At 43.0% G+C, this 17787-nt stretch overlaps 2 protein-coding genes across 3 annotated transcripts in view; one reads left to right on the top strand and one right to left on the bottom strand.

Moving 5' to 3' along the window:
- LOC124544871 (peptidoglycan-recognition protein LC-like) overlaps positions 1 to 14747 on the bottom strand; it is a 64046-nt gene extending 49299 nt beyond the window's left edge. Inside the window, exon 1 of the mRNA XM_047123587.1 lies at positions 14629 to 14747. Coding sequence (XP_046979543.1) covers positions 14629 to 14689 — 61 coding nt within the window. The 5' untranslated portion in view covers positions 14690 to 14747. The remainder of the gene's footprint in view (positions 1 to 14628) is intronic.
- Positions 1 to 17787, top strand: part of LOC124544869 (trichoplein keratin filament-binding protein) — a 754849-nt gene that overhangs the window by 348246 nt on the left and 388816 nt on the right. For both annotated transcript variants that reach the window (XM_047123585.1, XM_047123583.1), the window contains exon 3: positions 11735 to 11752. The gene's annotated coding sequence lies outside the window, so the exon portion shown is untranslated. The remainder of the gene's footprint in view (positions 1 to 11734; positions 11753 to 17787) is intronic.

Genomic DNA, 17787 nt, shown 5'->3' with positions numbered 1-17787 from the left:
GTATGTGCATACATGCTAGGAAGGAAGGAAGGAAGGGAGGGAGGAAGATCGGAGTTCAACGTCGAGCGAGGGCAAGGAAATATCTCTGTCTTCCGCAAAGGAACAGGTACATATGGATGACAAAGGAAATCCAAACACTCGTCCTTCCTAATGTGAGTCCAGTGCGAATCGATTATTTTTCACGATCGTAATAAGAAATTCTCTATCGCAGTGTCAGTTCTGCTTAAGTATATGCAATAAGGTAGAAAATAAGATGCACGTATAAACCTCCGGGAAATGCAAACACCACAGAACACAAATCAAACTTGAAACAATTGCATCGCACTGCATAACTTTTAAGTTCCACTTTGCATTCAACAACTCCAATTTGGAAGCGTTCTCAGTGATTTTAAAAATTGGTCCTAAAACTTATCTGTCGCTCTTTCATCATAAAAAAATACCATGACTTAAAAATCAAGCCCCATTCATCATCCATACATGAAAATATGAAGGGGTGATGGAGGTTTCACTGCAATTGTGCAAAAACAAAACATGTTTGCACTGTCTACACATGTAAATATATTGCACATTTAAAACTGCACGAAAAGCGTGAATGACACGAGGAATACTCTCTACAAATATCAAAGAAGATCTGAGATGTTGCTGCAAAAAATGTCGAGCAAACTTTTCGTTGAAGCAAAAAGCTATAAATCTTCTGTCGATTATCTTCACCCAGTGGTAAACCAAAACGCAGCAAGAACGAGATGTATATTCGCAACTCTCTTCGCATTAACTTTGGTAGCAGTTTGCACACTTTGTCTTACCTGTTTTATCATAGCCGATGTGCTACAGTGGATGCTACTGGTGGATTGCTGTGTTGTCTGTTGGACATGTTTATTCTCTTCTACATGCTTCACATTACAACTTCTGCAGGACGTATGTAATGACTCCGTACTGACACTGCATGTATTAATTGATCACTACATATCTTGCATGTATTATGGCTACTAGGAGTTTTTAATTTTTCGCGCCTCTCCGTTGCCCTGACTTAATGGGGATTCCACAGTGGTCATTCTAGTCGGATGCTTATCTATGTGCATACTGCAGAAGAGAGCAACACTGAAATATAATACAGGTAATTATTTTGGCCAAGTGAAGGACTTACACCCTTATTCAGCCATTGTACTGACCTGTTCTTGTCTGTAGCACTGGTTATTCCTATACAGCATTTTGAATAACAGAATCAGGCAAAAGTCACAGCACTAGAGAATGACCTACGCGGTGAACGTGTTGTATTATTTTTACGTATGTAGCCCACTACCTCACGCAGTAAACGGAAGTTTTAGGTATTCATTACGAAATGTACTGTTCATAGTCATTTAGCAGGCATCAAATCAAAGCAGAGAAGAGTTACAGTACACAACAGAGGCATATTCCCTTAAACATGCCATTGTCGTGGGCAGACAGTTGTATAATTTCGTAACAATATTGTGTGGCGCTGCACTAATACCTGACTCGGTATTGACAACGCATGCTAATCAAAACGTCGCTTTCTCTCGCAAGTAATGTTCACTATATTTCCTTTAAAACTCAGTAATACAACACCACAACATAATTTACAAAGTGAACACCGAGCTATTGCGGTAACAAGATTTTGGCAGTTCACGTATACCAAATTATGGAACACGGCTGCGTAGTTCTACATGCCTGTTCCACAGGTGACTTACACGCTTTTTTTATGGCTAATGTTCAAATGTGTGTGAATTCGTAAGGGACCAAACTGCTGAGGTCATCGGTCGCTAGACTTACACGCTACTTAAAATAACTTAAACTAACTCATGCTAAGACCAACACACACAATCATGTCCGAGGGAGGGTTCGAACCTCCGGCGGGAGGGGCTTTTTTATGAAAATGTTGTTGAGCGAGTCCGTTTACTGTATACATAATTAGTTTTAATATTAATGAACACGTTTCAGGCCTACTCACGAAACTTCACTTAAAAACAAGATTATTTTTACAGATAGCCCCTTTTTAAAATAAAACTCGTTCCAGGAATAAGAGGAGTTGTTCGGGGGAAATGATTTTACGGTAGATTAAATTTTGCTTTGCTAACTGGCAGACATTTTATATTATTGGGCAAACTGTTAAAAGATTTTGTTGCCGCATATGGAACTCCTTTCTGAGCCACTGACACACATGATAATGGGTAAAGTGCGTGTAGAACAACGCGGCCGGTAGATAGGCAGTCGGCGGGGTATGCGTCGGGAAATGGTAGTGGTAGGTGTTGCGGGCAGGCAATGTAGGGTATGTGCCGAACGCTGGAGGGAAGTGCGTTTCTAAAACGAAGCCTATGGTCTCATTTTTTGTAAATCTTAAGTGGAGCCTCTCCACAACCACACTTGCATATTGCCCATTCAAAAAAGATCTGCAGTCACCTCTGCTTTGGTTAGTATCTAACTAGAATTCCGCTGGAAATGCAACCAAAGCGGCGATTTATTTGCGCCTGATTTGTTATCCATTTGTAACATTCAGAGAAGCATCATGGGTCGCGAATTCTGAGTAAAATTTGCTCTTTTGCCAAAACACAGTGGAGTTTACACAGTCTCACCTCACTAACTTATTGTGCAGACGCAACTGGAAGAGATTTCTGAAATAGTGCTGGGTTAAGTGAGAAATGGAGGAAAAGTAAGGTCCAGCAGCTTTGAGACAGCACATTCTCGGTACAAAAATAAACGTGCTATGTTTTCGCTTACGTTGTTCCAAAACCCATAGCATTTCTCGTTTAACCACCTATCGATGGCCCATAAAAATTCATTATTTCATCGAAAAAGAATGTAGCTAGTGGAATGACACGATAGATAATGAAGTTTTGCCTAATAACCATATGGCAAAGTACTATCCTCTTAGTGTGCTATCATTTCCGAAAATCTCATTTAGATACCTCAAGCCCTCTATGAAATGTGAGGAATGTTGTGGATATTTCATTCTGGCTTTATCTCTGACGCACGCGAACGGAAACAAGTGCGCTATATCTGATTAATTTTCTGGTGATAGGTGACAGAGACCTCCACCTAAGTCTGAAGAAAAATTCAATATGTTACCTAAATTTAATATGCAGCAGCATATTACGTAATACAAATCACATGCAATACCATAGAGACCCTTATTTTTCATTGCAAACATTTTCGAATATCACAATAACTACGCCCATTAACGAAATGTAGGCACATCGTCATGAAGCTGACATATAAAGCTACAACAAAAGAAAAATTAAATTGTTTGGAGAAGATTGCAGGGAGTGCACCTCGATTCTGTCATCGTCGACTAGCCGAAAGGGTGCACACACTTGTCGGCCTCCCCTTCAGAACAAGTGAACGAACTCGACCAGCACTTTGGACGAAAACTGATCACAGCGCATAAGCCACCGTATCCTGATTACAGTGTCATCAGGAAACGTCAAAGTTTTTATGTCTTCTCTCCGAACTTGAATTCCCTTTCCAACTTTTTATGTGGTTTTCTTTACTGGTTATGTACAGATTGAATACCTCGGGGGGGGGGGGGGGGGGGGGAGAGGAAAGAGAGAAAGGTTACACCTTGACGCACTTCCTACTCAACTATCACTTCCCTTCCCTGCCCTTCGACTATTATTACTGCAGTCTGGTTTCTGCGCAAGTGTTAGGTAACCTTTCGCTCACACTATTTTGTCCCTGACAACGTCACAATTTCGAAGAGTGTATTTCAGTCGACATAATCCAATTTTAGTCTAAATCTAGAAATACTATAAACGTAATCATGCCTTCAGTGTATCTTCTAAGATGAGCCGTAGCGTCGTTAATCTCTGGAACCCAAACAGATACTTCCCGCGTTTGGCTTCTACCGTTCTTTCTATTCTTCCGTAAATATATATTTTGCAGCCATGACGTACTAAACTGATTCGGTGATATTCGCACATATCAGTACCTGCCTTCTTTGAAATTAGGTTCATTGCGTTCTTATGGAAGTCTGACGGTATTTGACTTGCGTCATATATATTGCATACAGGGTGCAATTATCTTGTTGGTTGGTTCTCCCAAATGTCTTAATAATTCTTAAGGAATTGCATCCACTCACTTTGCTCGTATCGTCTTAGGTCTTTTAGTGCGTGCCAAATTCTTCTCGCTATATATCACCAATTTTCTCTTCATCTACTTCCTGTTCCCTTTCCATAATATTTTCCTAGAGTTCGCTCACTTTGCATAGCACCTCCACATATTCCGTAACATCTTTCCCTTCTGTTTTTAGTAATGGCTTGTCATATGACCTCTTGATATTCACACAGGTGCTTCTCGTTTTTCCTAGAGGCAGTATCTATCTATCCCCTAGTCATGCATCCATCCATAGCATTGTGTTTCCCTCTCAGCCATTCCTGCGTTACCGTTATGTTCTTTCTTTCTTTCTTTCTTTCTTTCTTTCAGTGTCATAGTCTGTGTTCATGTACTGCATTTTTACTTTTTTTTTCCTTTCGTCAATTATCCCTTTCCACCATAACATGCACTATCGTGCTGCCACGGCAGTTTTCACCTAGACTTCAGTCCTCTGTCGTGCTCCGATGTAAAACGATTGTGCAGGTTTTCCGGTCCGTATTTCTCTGCTTGTTTTAACATTCAGCGTCAACAGGCCAAATATTAAGGCTTCAATTACATTCACGTAAAAATGGAAAGGGTTCAATTTAGTATTTCTAGTGATATCCAACTATTCATACCGGACTTTGTCTTTTTGTCTGTTTGACCCTCTGTTGCCTTCACTATTTCATCTCTCAAAGCTATCCATTCATGTATTTGAGTCAGTCATTTGTAATGTTCCCTTTCAAACTCTCAACGCTCTGTGGTTGCTTCAACTTAGTCATGTCTTTTGCATTCTACATTTTTTGCAATTTCTTCAGTTGTAGTACAAGTTTCGTACTAATAAATATAGGTCAAAGCCACATCTGCTCCTGGGCATGTTAAGAAGTTTAAATTTTGTTTTCGAACACTGTCTTAAGATTGTATGATATATGTGAAACCTCCTGTTGTCTCCAGGTGGGTTAAGTATTCTTGCCATATTGGTTCGCATCATATTATCGGTCGGGCAGAAGATACAAATGCAACAGAAAAAATTGAAATAGTTTCTAATAGTAAGGTGTGTTTTTCACGGAAACCAACAGTGGGCTACGTGATTTCTTTGTGAAAAATAATACTGTTTGAAGATATGCGTCCTTCGTCGACAGTTACGTTTACAGCTACTTGCATTGACACTCCCGTTGGAGTGTGATGATCGTGCTTAATCTGTCCACATGAGAACTAGTCTATATTATTTTCGATTTATATAGCCCAACGTATCTATGTGTATAAGGACGGGCAATAGATACGGGACTGACAAAGCCCCACTTGTCGATGAAAAAATCGCTAGTATGGCAATCTTTTATTGGTTAGATAAGTCTCCGCCTTCTTTTGTTTTCCCTTCGAATTACATCACGTTTCTGGCGACAAGTTTGCGGTAATTATTTCTTATTTTGTCTGTCGCACTGTGGACACCCCAGTGACCAGCAGCGCAGGCACAAGGACCGGAGGAGACCGGTTTGCACGATGCAGGCTTCTCGTGGATTAATTCGAAATAGATTCGCTAATGCCAACCCGGATTTCGTGCTTATCGCGAGCTGTCGCCTTAAGCACGTCGGCTATGCGTGCTCGCCTCCCGGACGAGCCAACAATGGTATAAAGATGTAGACAGTGTGACATCTAGAAGTTTGGGTCGGTCCGGGAAGCGTTCACGAATAGCCGAAGTGCGTTCGCGATAACCACGCATGTCCGCCGCTCGTGGTTTAGTGGCTAGCGTTGCTGCCTCTGGATCATGGGGCCCCGGGTTCGATTCCCGGGCGGGTTGGGAATTTCCTCTGCCCGGAGACTGATGTGTGTGTGTTGTTCTTATCATTTCATCATTTGTGACAGTCACTAGATTGGACTGTGAAAAAAATGGACTGTTGATGACGGCGCAGTTGAGCGTCCCACAAACTAAACATCTTCATAATCATAAGCACGAAATCCGGGTTCGAGTCCCGGTCCAGCACGAATTTTCACACGTGTGCCTAAGACGGCTGAAGCCAAGATGTTTGTATTAACGAATTTATTTCGGATTAGTTTCGTACGGCTGTCGATCATCATTGATGTCTGATTTCTTTCTTGTGCGTTCTCCCGAGACCATTACCCCGTAGTAAATTAGATATTAAGTGGTACCCCCACTACCATCCAACCTCCCCTCGTCATCAACATCAGCACCATTAGAATGGAAAGGAATTTTCTGTGAACACGTTTATTTTTAACGTAGCGAAGGATAAATCATATTTAGTTTTTGTAGGTGTTTTCTTAATGAGTCACTAAGAAAATTTAAAAAAAATGGCTCTGAGCACTATGGGACTCAACGGCTGTGGTCATAAGTCCCCTAGAACTTAGAATTACTTAAACCTAACTTACCTAAGGACATCACACACATCCATGCCCGAGGCATGATTCGAACCTGCGACCGTAGCGGTCACGCGGTTCCAGACTGTAGCGCCTAGAATCGCTCGGCCACTCCGGCCGGCTAAGAAAATTAGTACTGATTGTTTCTAACAACCTTTTTACAGTATGATGAGGCAAATATTAGTGCATCGCGAGTGCTATGTAGAACTACTTCTCACAAGGGAAACTCTCATCGCACCTCCATAGACTTCCGGTCTCTTCTGGTCTATTGCGTAAGCTACCTGCAACTCGTATAAGCCATTTTCGTGGGATATATATATATATTACTGTAATAAATGAATGTTACAAAGTATGTGTGCAGTGGGTGGACTTTGTGAGGAAGATGTAGTTAAACGAGCCGTAACCTCCAGCAGACTGCCTCGCGCGTTAGTGCTAGTAGCTGAAAAAAATGTGATTATTGGTGACTTATGTAGCCAGTAATTAAGTCTTCCGAAACAGTGATAATACTAATGATCTTTTAAAAATGAGTTAGTTTCGTGACTCAAACACTATTCAGTCCTTTTGTTTTTACCCCTCAGAAAATTTCGCTTTGCCCCCCAGTTTGGGACCCACCGCTTTAAGCTGATGCCGAGGTCATTCTTCAAAGCGGCTTCTGCCAGTAAGAGCACCCCGTCGTTCTGCGGCCATTCAGAGCTACCCTCCTGGCTCTGATGATGACCTCGATGTCGATGCAACGTTTCCGTCTCCAGCCTTCCTCTCTTCAAGCGGTGTACCCCTTGCCAAATATTCGACTAGATCTCAACACTCCGGAATACGGTATAGGCATTTAGCTTTCCTTACACAACGCTCTCTTAACGTTCCTATCACACTTTATGAACTCAGCATAGATATTTCTTCAGTCTTATAAAAGTTGACAGTTTTTCGAATCGAACACTAAATCTGAAATATTCCTCATTGTAAACCGCATTAAACCCAGCGAGCATTACAGTTTGCGCGTTACTACCTTATCACTAACCAGTTTTTTGACCCCTAACGATATGGCTGCCTGTAAGGGTCTCACATGCCTAAGTCATCGAGTTGATGGAGTAGTAATTCATGTGGAAGTCTTCAATATCGGGCCTTAAACGTTATAATCGATCATGGATAATCGACAGACATCAAAATTTTAAATAGAAAAGTTACTAAAAAAGAAGGCATTTCACTGTACAGGGTGACACACGGGAGACGGACGGTTTTGAACTGCTTAGTACTGAGGGCGCGGTGGTGGGAGGTGGTCGTGGTGGGGATAGTTCTGATCCACACAAGACGCCATTTCATTTACTCAGTCACTATGGAGCAGTTGGACTTGCAACGGCGAGTGTTTGTCTATGACAGTTCCGTGAAAAATGGTGAGTCTATTATTGCTACGCAACGATTGTTTCGTGCGCGGTTTAATGTCGGTAGACATGCAGCTGTTCCGAGCCGTAACACAATCCTCAGATGGGTGGAAAACTTCAGATCAACTGGAAACATACTGGATAAGAAGCATCCTGGCCCGAGACGCAGAGTAACGACACCAGAAAATGTTGAGAGGGTAAGGCAAGCGGCAGTCAGAAGCCCAGGACGGTCAGCTAGACGTCATGCTAGTGAGTTACGAATCAATCGTGAATCGGTTAGACGAACTTTGCATAAAGAATTAAAATTCCATCCCTACAAAATGCTCATTGTACAACAACTCGAGGAAACTGATTTTGCTGTACGAGAAGACTTCGCTTACAGAATGCAAGTGATTTTGGGATCGAATGAAAATGAAATTTTATTGATGAGCGATGAAGCTCATTTTCATTTAAACGGGACCGTGAATAAGCAAATCCTACGTTACTGGGCTCCAGAGCATCCACACCTTATCCACCAGCGTCCTCTACACTCACAAAAAGTAACAGTCTGGTGTGCTCTTGGCTCTGTGGGCATTATTGGACCTTATTTTTTTGAAGAGAACGGGGCCACAATTACTGTTAATTCGATTCGCTACGTTCGTATGCTTGAAACACTCTTGAAACCAGAAGTAAGAAGACGACGAATCCCTTTGAAAACGCGTTTGGTTCCAGCAGGATGGGGCAACATCGCACACCGCAAACACTTCAATGACAGTTCTTAGACGCATGTTTCCTCGCCGAATTATCTCACCTTTTGGCAATGTTCCTTGGCCTCCCAGGTGTCCCGACTTTTCAGTATGTGACTTTTTTTCTGTGGGTTCAAAAATGGCTCTGAGCACTATGGGACTCAACTGCTGAGGTCATTAGTCCCCTAGAACTTAGAACTAGTTAAACCTAACTAACCTAAGGACATCACATACATCCATGCCCGAGGCAGGATTCGAACCTGCGACCGTAGCGGTATCGCGGTTCCAGACTGCAGCGCCAGAACCGCGCGGCCACTTCGGCCGGCTTCTGTGGGGGTACCTTAAGAACTGTGTCTATAATCACAAACCAGGAAATTTGGACGAGTTGAAGAATGCAAACATTCAAGAAATTGCTGTCATCCCTGCAGAGATTTTAGTCCGTGTGATGGAGGATTCTGAGAAGAGACTTGAGTCCTGCATTCGAAATCATGGACATCACCTTGACGACATTATTTCTCAGAAATAACTTCGTTAACTAAAATGGCATATAATGAGCTTTGATTTTGTGTAAATAAACATGCGTTAATTTTAAAGTTGGCTGAGTATTATTTCATTAAAAACCGTCCGTCTCCCGTGTGTCACCCTGTATTAATGGGGCGAGCTAGTCTCATGGATACTTTGCTCGAACTGCATATCTAACCGACAATGCTGATGCACACCAGTGCGGTGGCATTTGAAACGAACTTAGTCACTTCGCCCCTGGCGGTGGAAAAAGTCTTTGGCCTCCAGAGGGAGGTGAGAAGTGGATCTGAAGTTTCTGATTACCAAGCTGTCTCACTGAAAAGGATTAAACATCAACAACTTGTGCGTAGTATCTCGTGGAATGAGGACACAGGACACTGATGTTGATTCGTCAGTCAGGAAGGACTCCCTGTTGCTATTCGAGAGAAACATATACCCGCAGTAGTTTCACCCTTTCACTTTTCTCCACTGTCACAGGAGGAGGGGAAAATGACCATTTATATGCAGTCTTCACGGGGATTCTCTCTAAAGAATAATATTTTAGAAACGATAATAGTATGTTTCGACGAAAAACTGCCAAAGCGCGCAAAGAAAGAAATCTGATCTACTCTGACAAGTCTCTCAACCGATACGATCAGAAGACTTTTACTCTTCGACAGAGTGAAAGGCTTCGATCACTGAGGAAAACCCAGTGTATTCCACGGATAAGTAATGGAAGATAACAGCGTATAAGCTGTACCGTTATATTATAATGTCTGTTGTCCGTTGTAGAATTTTAAAATACATACAGCACAACAGTATCATGCGTTCCTTTTTTGGGGGTGGGGTGGGGTGGGGGGGGGGGGGTCGTTTTGCGCACACTCTACCACTGGGCTTCAAAAATATCGTTTATGTCGTTCTGCTCTGTAGGCTAATGATGGGAAATCCAGTATGTCCATACTGGATGAAATTTTACGTACACCACTGTGCAAATGGTCCAGTAGTATGTGAAATGTTGGCCCGAAAATTATCTTGGAAAAGACTTGTGGCTTGTTGATGAGGAATATTGCAGAACTGTTAATGTTGACAGGGCATCACAAAACTAGTCTGTTTGTCCAGAATGGTAATTGCGGTCATGATTATGCAGAACGTTATCTTGAAAAACATAAACACATAGAGGACAATTCGCAGAATAATTACCCGTCGTGTTAGAGCGGCTGCCCTATTTACATATAGTCTGCATACTGAAATACCAAAGCGGTGCTTATACACGAGAAGATTATTACACACTTCCTCGTTACAGCGGCTTTGACTGAGTTGTCTGAACAGCAGTGCGAAACGAGAACAAACAAGGAAACGGCTCGTAAGACTATGCCAGGTATCTACACATTGTGCGCAAAAGCTGTCAGCTAGAATGGAACACGAAAACATATTGTCAGGTTCATTGAAACATGAATCTGAAGACTGGTAAGTGAAATATAATTCTTGCGAATAGGAGAGAGACGGACGCAGCTGCCACGCATCTGGAGCAGGTTAGTTTAGTCGGAATATTGTCTGCTGAAGCTCAGCGAGTTTATAATGAAGAATAAAGCTAATTTTGTGGTGCCGTATCGATACTCAACAGTACTGATGTACTAGATATGCGCTATTTATGTAGTAGTAACTAGTGATTAAGATTGGTTACTTCCTTGGGCTTATAAGAAGCAACTAAAACGCTGTTGTTTTTATTATGAGATATATAATTAGGTCCCTCTACAACTAGATAAGCGAGTCGGTTTGAAGGTCGGAGGAAGGAAAGGACACACACACACACACACACACACACACACACACACACCCCACCGCCTCTAACAAGGCAATGTCCGTATACCGCTTCGGATTTTAAACCTGCCTGTTTTTACAGCCTTTATTTATTATTATTAAATATTTACTCTTCATCGCCCTTTCATCACTCTGTTTAACGGGTGAACACACAGAAATAATAGTAAATAATAATGATTTTCACATTAGCGCGAGCTATAAGAAAGAGATTTCACACTGAAGTTTGCATTGTGCTACTTCATTTAGCGTAACCGAGGGTGCACCACGGGATGGCCAACTAGCTGTATTCTTTTTGCGCATTTACGATGGCGTCCTTTATAAATTGTAATTTCTGCCATACGCGAAGTAAATGTAGCTAGTCCACAAAGGAATACGAATTTTCGTGGTAAACACATAACTAGAACCTCCGTAATTTTTGTGCGACGTAATTTACGAATATACCTACGAGACGCCTAGGTTATTGTTAATGTAACGTAAACATCAGTTGAGTTACTAACGGACAACTTCTGCATTGAGAAAAAAAAATATCTTAGGAGAAAAGACCGAGTAACAGTAAATTGCTGTTTGTAGTTCGTGCTTTGTATGTCTTTTCTTGCTTGGAAAGAAGTATTGTATACGCACGATAACTTGGCGCTTTTGCAACGGATGCTGGAAGCGAAAGCACGCTATCACCTCCTATTTTTAAGCGCTGCTGCGTAAGTAGGGTTGGCAGCGAGTGGAAATATTCCGTTCCGGGCCGAATTTTTCCAATTGCCGCAGATTCCTTTGCTCTCGGAAAAGGCTCAAGTTATGTTGTGCCTTTAGATACATTGTTGTGATCACCTACATAACTGTTTTTCTTTTTTTTTTTTTCAGTGCCTGGCCCGCTGACTGGTAAGTCTTCGCGTTCTTCCAGCAACCGTAAGCAAAACTTCCAGACTATATTTTGCAATCATGTATTCACTGTACTTCGTACGCAGTTTCCAGGATTATGTTCTTGTTACTGTCGGCCGGCCGGGGTGGGCGAGCGGTTCTAGGCGCTACAGTCTGGAACCGCGCGACCACTACGGTCGCAGGTTCGAATCCTGCCTTGGGCATGGATGTGTGTGATGTCCATAGGTTAGTTAGGTTTAAGTAGTTATAAGTTCTAGGGGACTGATGACCTCAGAAGTTAAGTCCCATAGTGCTCAGAGCCTTTTTTTTTTTTGTTACTGTTGCCCTACATCATGCCCCATATTAACATTGTTATCCCTCCGCTCCACCGCTCCCAAAATCAGGTAGTCACACTGGGATCTTGCTGAATGCACATTGGTGAGCTAAAGCGTAGTGGCCACTGTCTGCCGCGTGAGTGGATGCCGTCTGATGGCGTTGCGGCCACGTGAGGCGGCGAGCGAAGTGTTTAAGCGGAGCAGACGCGAATGAGGGGATCACTTTGGCGACTTCGACTTCTTGTGCCCCGGCGCTTAGGAACGGAGAGCTCACAAGGGAACCTCCCCATCAGATTTAGTTATAAGTTGGCACAGTGGATAGGGCTTGAAAAACTGAACACAGATAAATCAAGAAAACAGGAAGAAGTTGTGTGGAACCGTGAAAAAAAATTAGTAAAATATACAAACTGAGTAGTCCATGCGCAAGATAGGCCACATCAAGGAGAACGTGAGCTGAGGAGCGCCGTGGTCCCGTGGTTAGCGTTAGTAGCTGCGGAATGAGAGATCCTGGGTTCAAGTCTTCCCTCGACTGAAAATTTTACTTTCTTTATTTTCGCAAAGTTATGATCTCCCCGTTCGTTCATTGACGTCTCCGTTCACTGCAATAAGTGTGTGTCTGTGTTTTGCGACCGCACCGCAAAACCGTGCGATTAGTAGACGAAAGGACGTGCCTCTCCAATGGGAACCGAAAACATTTGATCGCAAGGTCATAGGTGAACCGATTCCTCCACGGGAAAACACGTCTGATATATTCTATACGACACTGGTGACGGCATGTGCGTCACATGACAGGAATATGTTGTCGACCCACCTAACTTGTACACTTGGTGAATGGGTAAAAAAATTCTTCTGCCTTGCCCGATTTAGGTTTTCTTGTGGATGTGATAATCACTCCAAAAAAAGTGATGAAAACATAAGAGTTTGTCACATAAACTGAAAATAAAAAATTAAACTTTTCACTCGAGGGGAGACTTGAACCTAGGACCTCTCGTTCCGTAGCTGCTCTCGCTAACCACGGGACCACGGCGCTGCTTGACTCCCAGTGCCTTGATGTTGCATATCTTAGCATGGACTACTCAGTTTGTATATTTTATTAGTTTTTTTCATAGTTCCACACAACTTCTTCTTGTTTTCTCGATTGATCTGTGTTCAGTTTTTCAAGGCCTATCCACTGTGCCAACCTATAATTAAACCTGAGGGGGGTGCGATGGGGAGGTTCCCTTATCAGAAACGAGTACTGCTGTCGTGAGGATGTGTCGTAAGGGTTGAAGGACCGTGAACCCACAAGTAGCGACAAGGTGGCGCGCGTCCACGCCTCACCACAGACAGTGGCTGCAAAGCAGGACAGGCGGCGATCTGTGACACGCGACGACAGAGTACAGTGATGATGCAGGGACGAACGTTTCACAGCACACCGTGCGGCACTCACTGTGAAACAGGAAGCCCGTAGCACGCGATTCCCACGTGTTCCCATGTAGACCCAATGACATCGTCGATTACGATTTCAGTGGACAATGGATAATCGAGAATCGACCGTGGATCAATGTAAACTTGTCGCCAGGTCGGATGAATCACGTTTCCTGGTCATGTCCGGATACGCCTTCATACAGGCGAAGAGTTGCTCAAAACAGGCACCGCACCATGTGCGCAGACCGCCTGGGGCAGTATTGGGGTATGGTTGACTTTCACGTGGGATTCTGGGACACGCGTGGCCTAGAAATCAAAGGCGCCATGACAGCTGTGGACTACGTGAAGATTACTGCGGACCACCCTTCATCGCTGATATCTTCGCAGACGCCAATAGCGTCTTCCAGTAGGACCATTGTCCGTGTTAGAAGGATCGTGCTACAGTGGCTCGAGAGCGTGCAATGTGGACCGGATGACAGATATGTGGGACGGTATCGGGCGCCAGCTCCGTCCCCACAAACCACCGGCCCGTATTTTACGAGAATTGTGTGTGATCTTTAAGTTGAAATCTGGTGCCACATACCTCTCTACACGTACCAAGGACTTCCCGTAATCCGTGCTAATCAGAGTCGCACCTATATTCCTATCCAAATATGGACCAACACGCTGTTAAGCATGTGGTCAAATTTTTTGACTCGTCAGTATAAAATGGTACCCAGCCAATATTTCCATTGTGTAGTGTTGAGATGGAACCTGTGGCCAGCAACTCGGGTCATCACATATTAGTGGAAGATCAGTCTTCCTTCTTACAACTGTAGGAACAATTCGTTTGCTGAAAAGGATCTGTAGTTTCCTTTTAGAATGCGTCTTCGTTCATTTCGCTCGGTTTCGTGAAGCTGACTTAATAAGAAAGAAAAATAATTGAGGGTGAACATCTTACGTTTTTAGGAGAAAAATTTTCACAAGCGTGAGCCTGTCCTAAGAATATTTCGTTCTTCAGCAATTTCGGAACACTGCAGATATGTTTCATCAAGACCGTCGTAGGTTACAAAAAAGGTTTCTAAATCTTTCCTTTCCAGCGCGATCAAGATGAGATAGAAACCAGTGAACTCAACATGCTGAATAACGTGCTACAGTAACAGCTTTTGCACTTACCACGAGTTCCAGTGATTACGAGAAGTAATGCGAAGAATGCTATTACGCCAGTTTTCCTCATGTTGCCAATCCGTCAGCGTAACACAGAATAGGGATCCGCACGCAGCAAATGCCCCCTATAAACCCGTTTCTTGCTCCCAGACCCCCACTCCGTGTCCTGTTGAGCGGGCCGTCTACTGGGCAAGAAACGAAGGTCGGAGGTGGGGAGAGAAGCGAGCGGAAAAAGTGAGAGGACTACAACGACGAGAGAGGGACGCGAGACAAACACTGTGGTTTTTTGTCTCTTTTTCGCGGGGGGGATTTGCTAGCGGGAAGCAGGACTACGACACATCAAGAGGTTTGTTCCGTTGGCTGTGGCCGCCTTGCCGCTTTTTTTCTCCCTGGGAGCTGGTGAGCTAGCAGCGGACTAGTGTGGAAGGCACTGGCGATACACAGCAGTCCGCGGGCCGGTTCTTCCCCGTGACGTAGCCAAGCAACAAGTGGATGCGAGCCCGTAATGTAATTACCGGGCGACAGCGTGTTCCGCTAGGCACGTGAGCGCGCGCCCGAGCCAGCCTAGACGCAAGTCAGCTGTCTGCCACCGAAACCCGTAGTTCCGTCCTTGTGACGTATTTCAGCGTCTTTTAGAACATGTTCTGGATTTCAAAGCCAGTATTAACGTCTTGGAGTAAGCAGTTACTTGAACGACATTGGCTTAAACTGTTTGGAACGTTACACATAAACATTTAATACTCGTAAAATATGAAATACTGCCGCTAGAGCAATTAATATCTCAGTTACTTCTTTCAATTTATTTTCACCTTATTTCCACACTCTTGAGACGAGTCTAACATACCGCTGGGCATATCGTGGGAAACAAGAGGGGGCTGCGAACGAGATAGTTGTTCCAGCTGGTTCATTGGTGAGGCATCGCCATTTCTGTTGCATATGCTTGCACGACAGAAATCAAATAGACTTGTCGCTTTGTAAAGAAATAGTTCTTTTGCCATGTTAGTTCGCGACGTTTTCAGCATTAAACTGTCCTTTTGATATGGCAAGTTTTATAAAGTTTGATCCGTTTAAGTAGCAGCAAAGTGTACTATGCTGGTCACGAAAGAGACTCATGGTGCGGAATTGTGTTGAGCTACTTACGAAACATGTTCATTTAATCACCTTTAAAGTATAACCCGTTTAAGTCCACTTTCATGTCCATTCAGTCCTGCCACTGTTGTAAACTTTTCTACATTTCGTTTTTCTTCGGGCTGTGAAGTAGCTTTGCACGAAACTTATCAGTCGTGAGCACTCAAAAAGATCGATGAACGGTCGCGCATTGATTTACTACGACAAATGATTCGTTTGTAAAGGGAACAGTAGTGTTTCTTTTGTGTCAGAAATTTTATTAGAAACACAATCAAAAATAAAGTTTATGTGTAAGGTGTATCATAATTACTACGAAAACTGACGCAGGTGGAAGTATGTGATAAAACGTTCCAGCAAACTTGAGTCCGCATACGAGCCGTTCGCGAGGTGATTTTGTTTGCGTGTGTGTGGTGACGGGTGTTTTCCAGCCTCCACTCGTTTCATTGTAAAATACTGTACTGGTTAGTACAAATCTACTTCATATGTACATTTTTCGACTGAGTCATCATCTAATTGTGCTCAAATTTCGCCCATGGTCCATGGTTGGGCAATGCGATACGTGAATGAGGGGGTACCGACACCTTTTGCTCTTACTGCAGTACGTCGTCTATCGCGCCAGTTTTGAACTATACTTAAAATTGTAAACTTCTCCATCACAAAGATTTTACATGTAGTGTTCCTTTTTCATTTGTTGTGCTCGAGTCTTTAATAAAATAATTTTTACAGAGCACGTTAGAATATGGAATTCATTTTTTCATTTCGTTTATTGCGTAGTTGAAGTTTTACCTAGTATTTTAGGACAAAGCATTTTAGATTTTTGGTCCTGTAACAAAATCACTTGTTCCGTACTAAAAACGTATATTGCGAAGATTGTTACATAAATAAAAATTAATAATAATGAGTAACAAAAAATAAGCATCTTATAATTTAGCGAAAGAAAACGGAGGGTGTTAGCTGAAAATATTTCAGAAGGGAAAAGGAGAGGATAATAAGTGTAAAAGAAAATTGGAGAATCCCATCAGCAGTACGAACCTGAGGAGGAGATCTTAGAATGGTACAGGGATATCTAGCATCATGGATTGACATCCGCTTTTGCTAATTTAGCGCTCCTCCTGGCGGTGGTGATTTCTACTGATGGCCTGGCTCCTTAGCCATGTTGCAAACGGCCGAAGTGTTAGTAATTCGTATTTGATAGCCGAGGTGATAAAAGGCCACTGTACGACCTGGGGATATCCCAGACCACATTGCCATACGACATTTACGTAAAGTAGGCTGTATAACGATGAAATTGTCGTGTGTAATGTTAATAATACGACTGTACATTATGTTTTGTTATAAAACACTGATAAGGTGGTAGACCTTTGGAATTTGCAATGTAATGTATTTTTACCATTTACTTTCCTAAATTATTTAATCATTTGATCTTTTTGTTGCGTGTTTCGCATTTATTGGTTTTTATATTAACTGCATATTAAGTATCAGAAATGCATTTATTTTAATTATACACCGGATCTAATCTCTCTGGATTTGTGAGTTTTGCTTCCCGACAAGTGGAGAGAAAATTAAGCAGGTCATATAGGAAATACACCTTTTATAATAGCATCATTAGTGCAGGGTATTCGAAGCTTTGACACTGCTCCAGTGTGATGTACAAAATATTCGAATGCTGTGGTCATACTTACGTGAATACTGCACGCATACACTGTCGTCCTCATATATCACGTGGAATGCGAAGCATTTTCACTTATTGGACACTTCACAGTTTTCAGTCCGTGAACTGTGTTGAAAACAATACTTGCAGCCGGCCGCTGTGACCGAGCGGTTCTAGGCGCTTCAGTCCGGAACCGCGCTGTTGCTACGGTCGCGCCGGTCGGAGTGACCGTGCGGTTCTAGGCGCTACAGTCTGGAGCCGAGCGACCGCTACGGTCGCAGGTTCGAATCCTGCCTCGGACATGGATGTGTGTGGTGTCCTTAGGTTAGTTAGGTTTAAGTAGTTCTAAGTTCTAGGGGACTGATGACCTCAGATGTTAAGTCCCATAG

This window comes from Schistocerca americana, chromosome 8 (genome assembly GCF_021461395.2).
Source record: "Schistocerca americana isolate TAMUIC-IGC-003095 chromosome 8, iqSchAmer2.1, whole genome shotgun sequence".
NCBI classification, from domain to species: Eukaryota; Metazoa; Arthropoda; class Insecta; order Orthoptera; family Acrididae; genus Schistocerca; species Schistocerca americana.
Note: the sequence above shows the minus strand (reverse complement) of the source record. Positions and strands in the feature narration are given on the sequence as shown.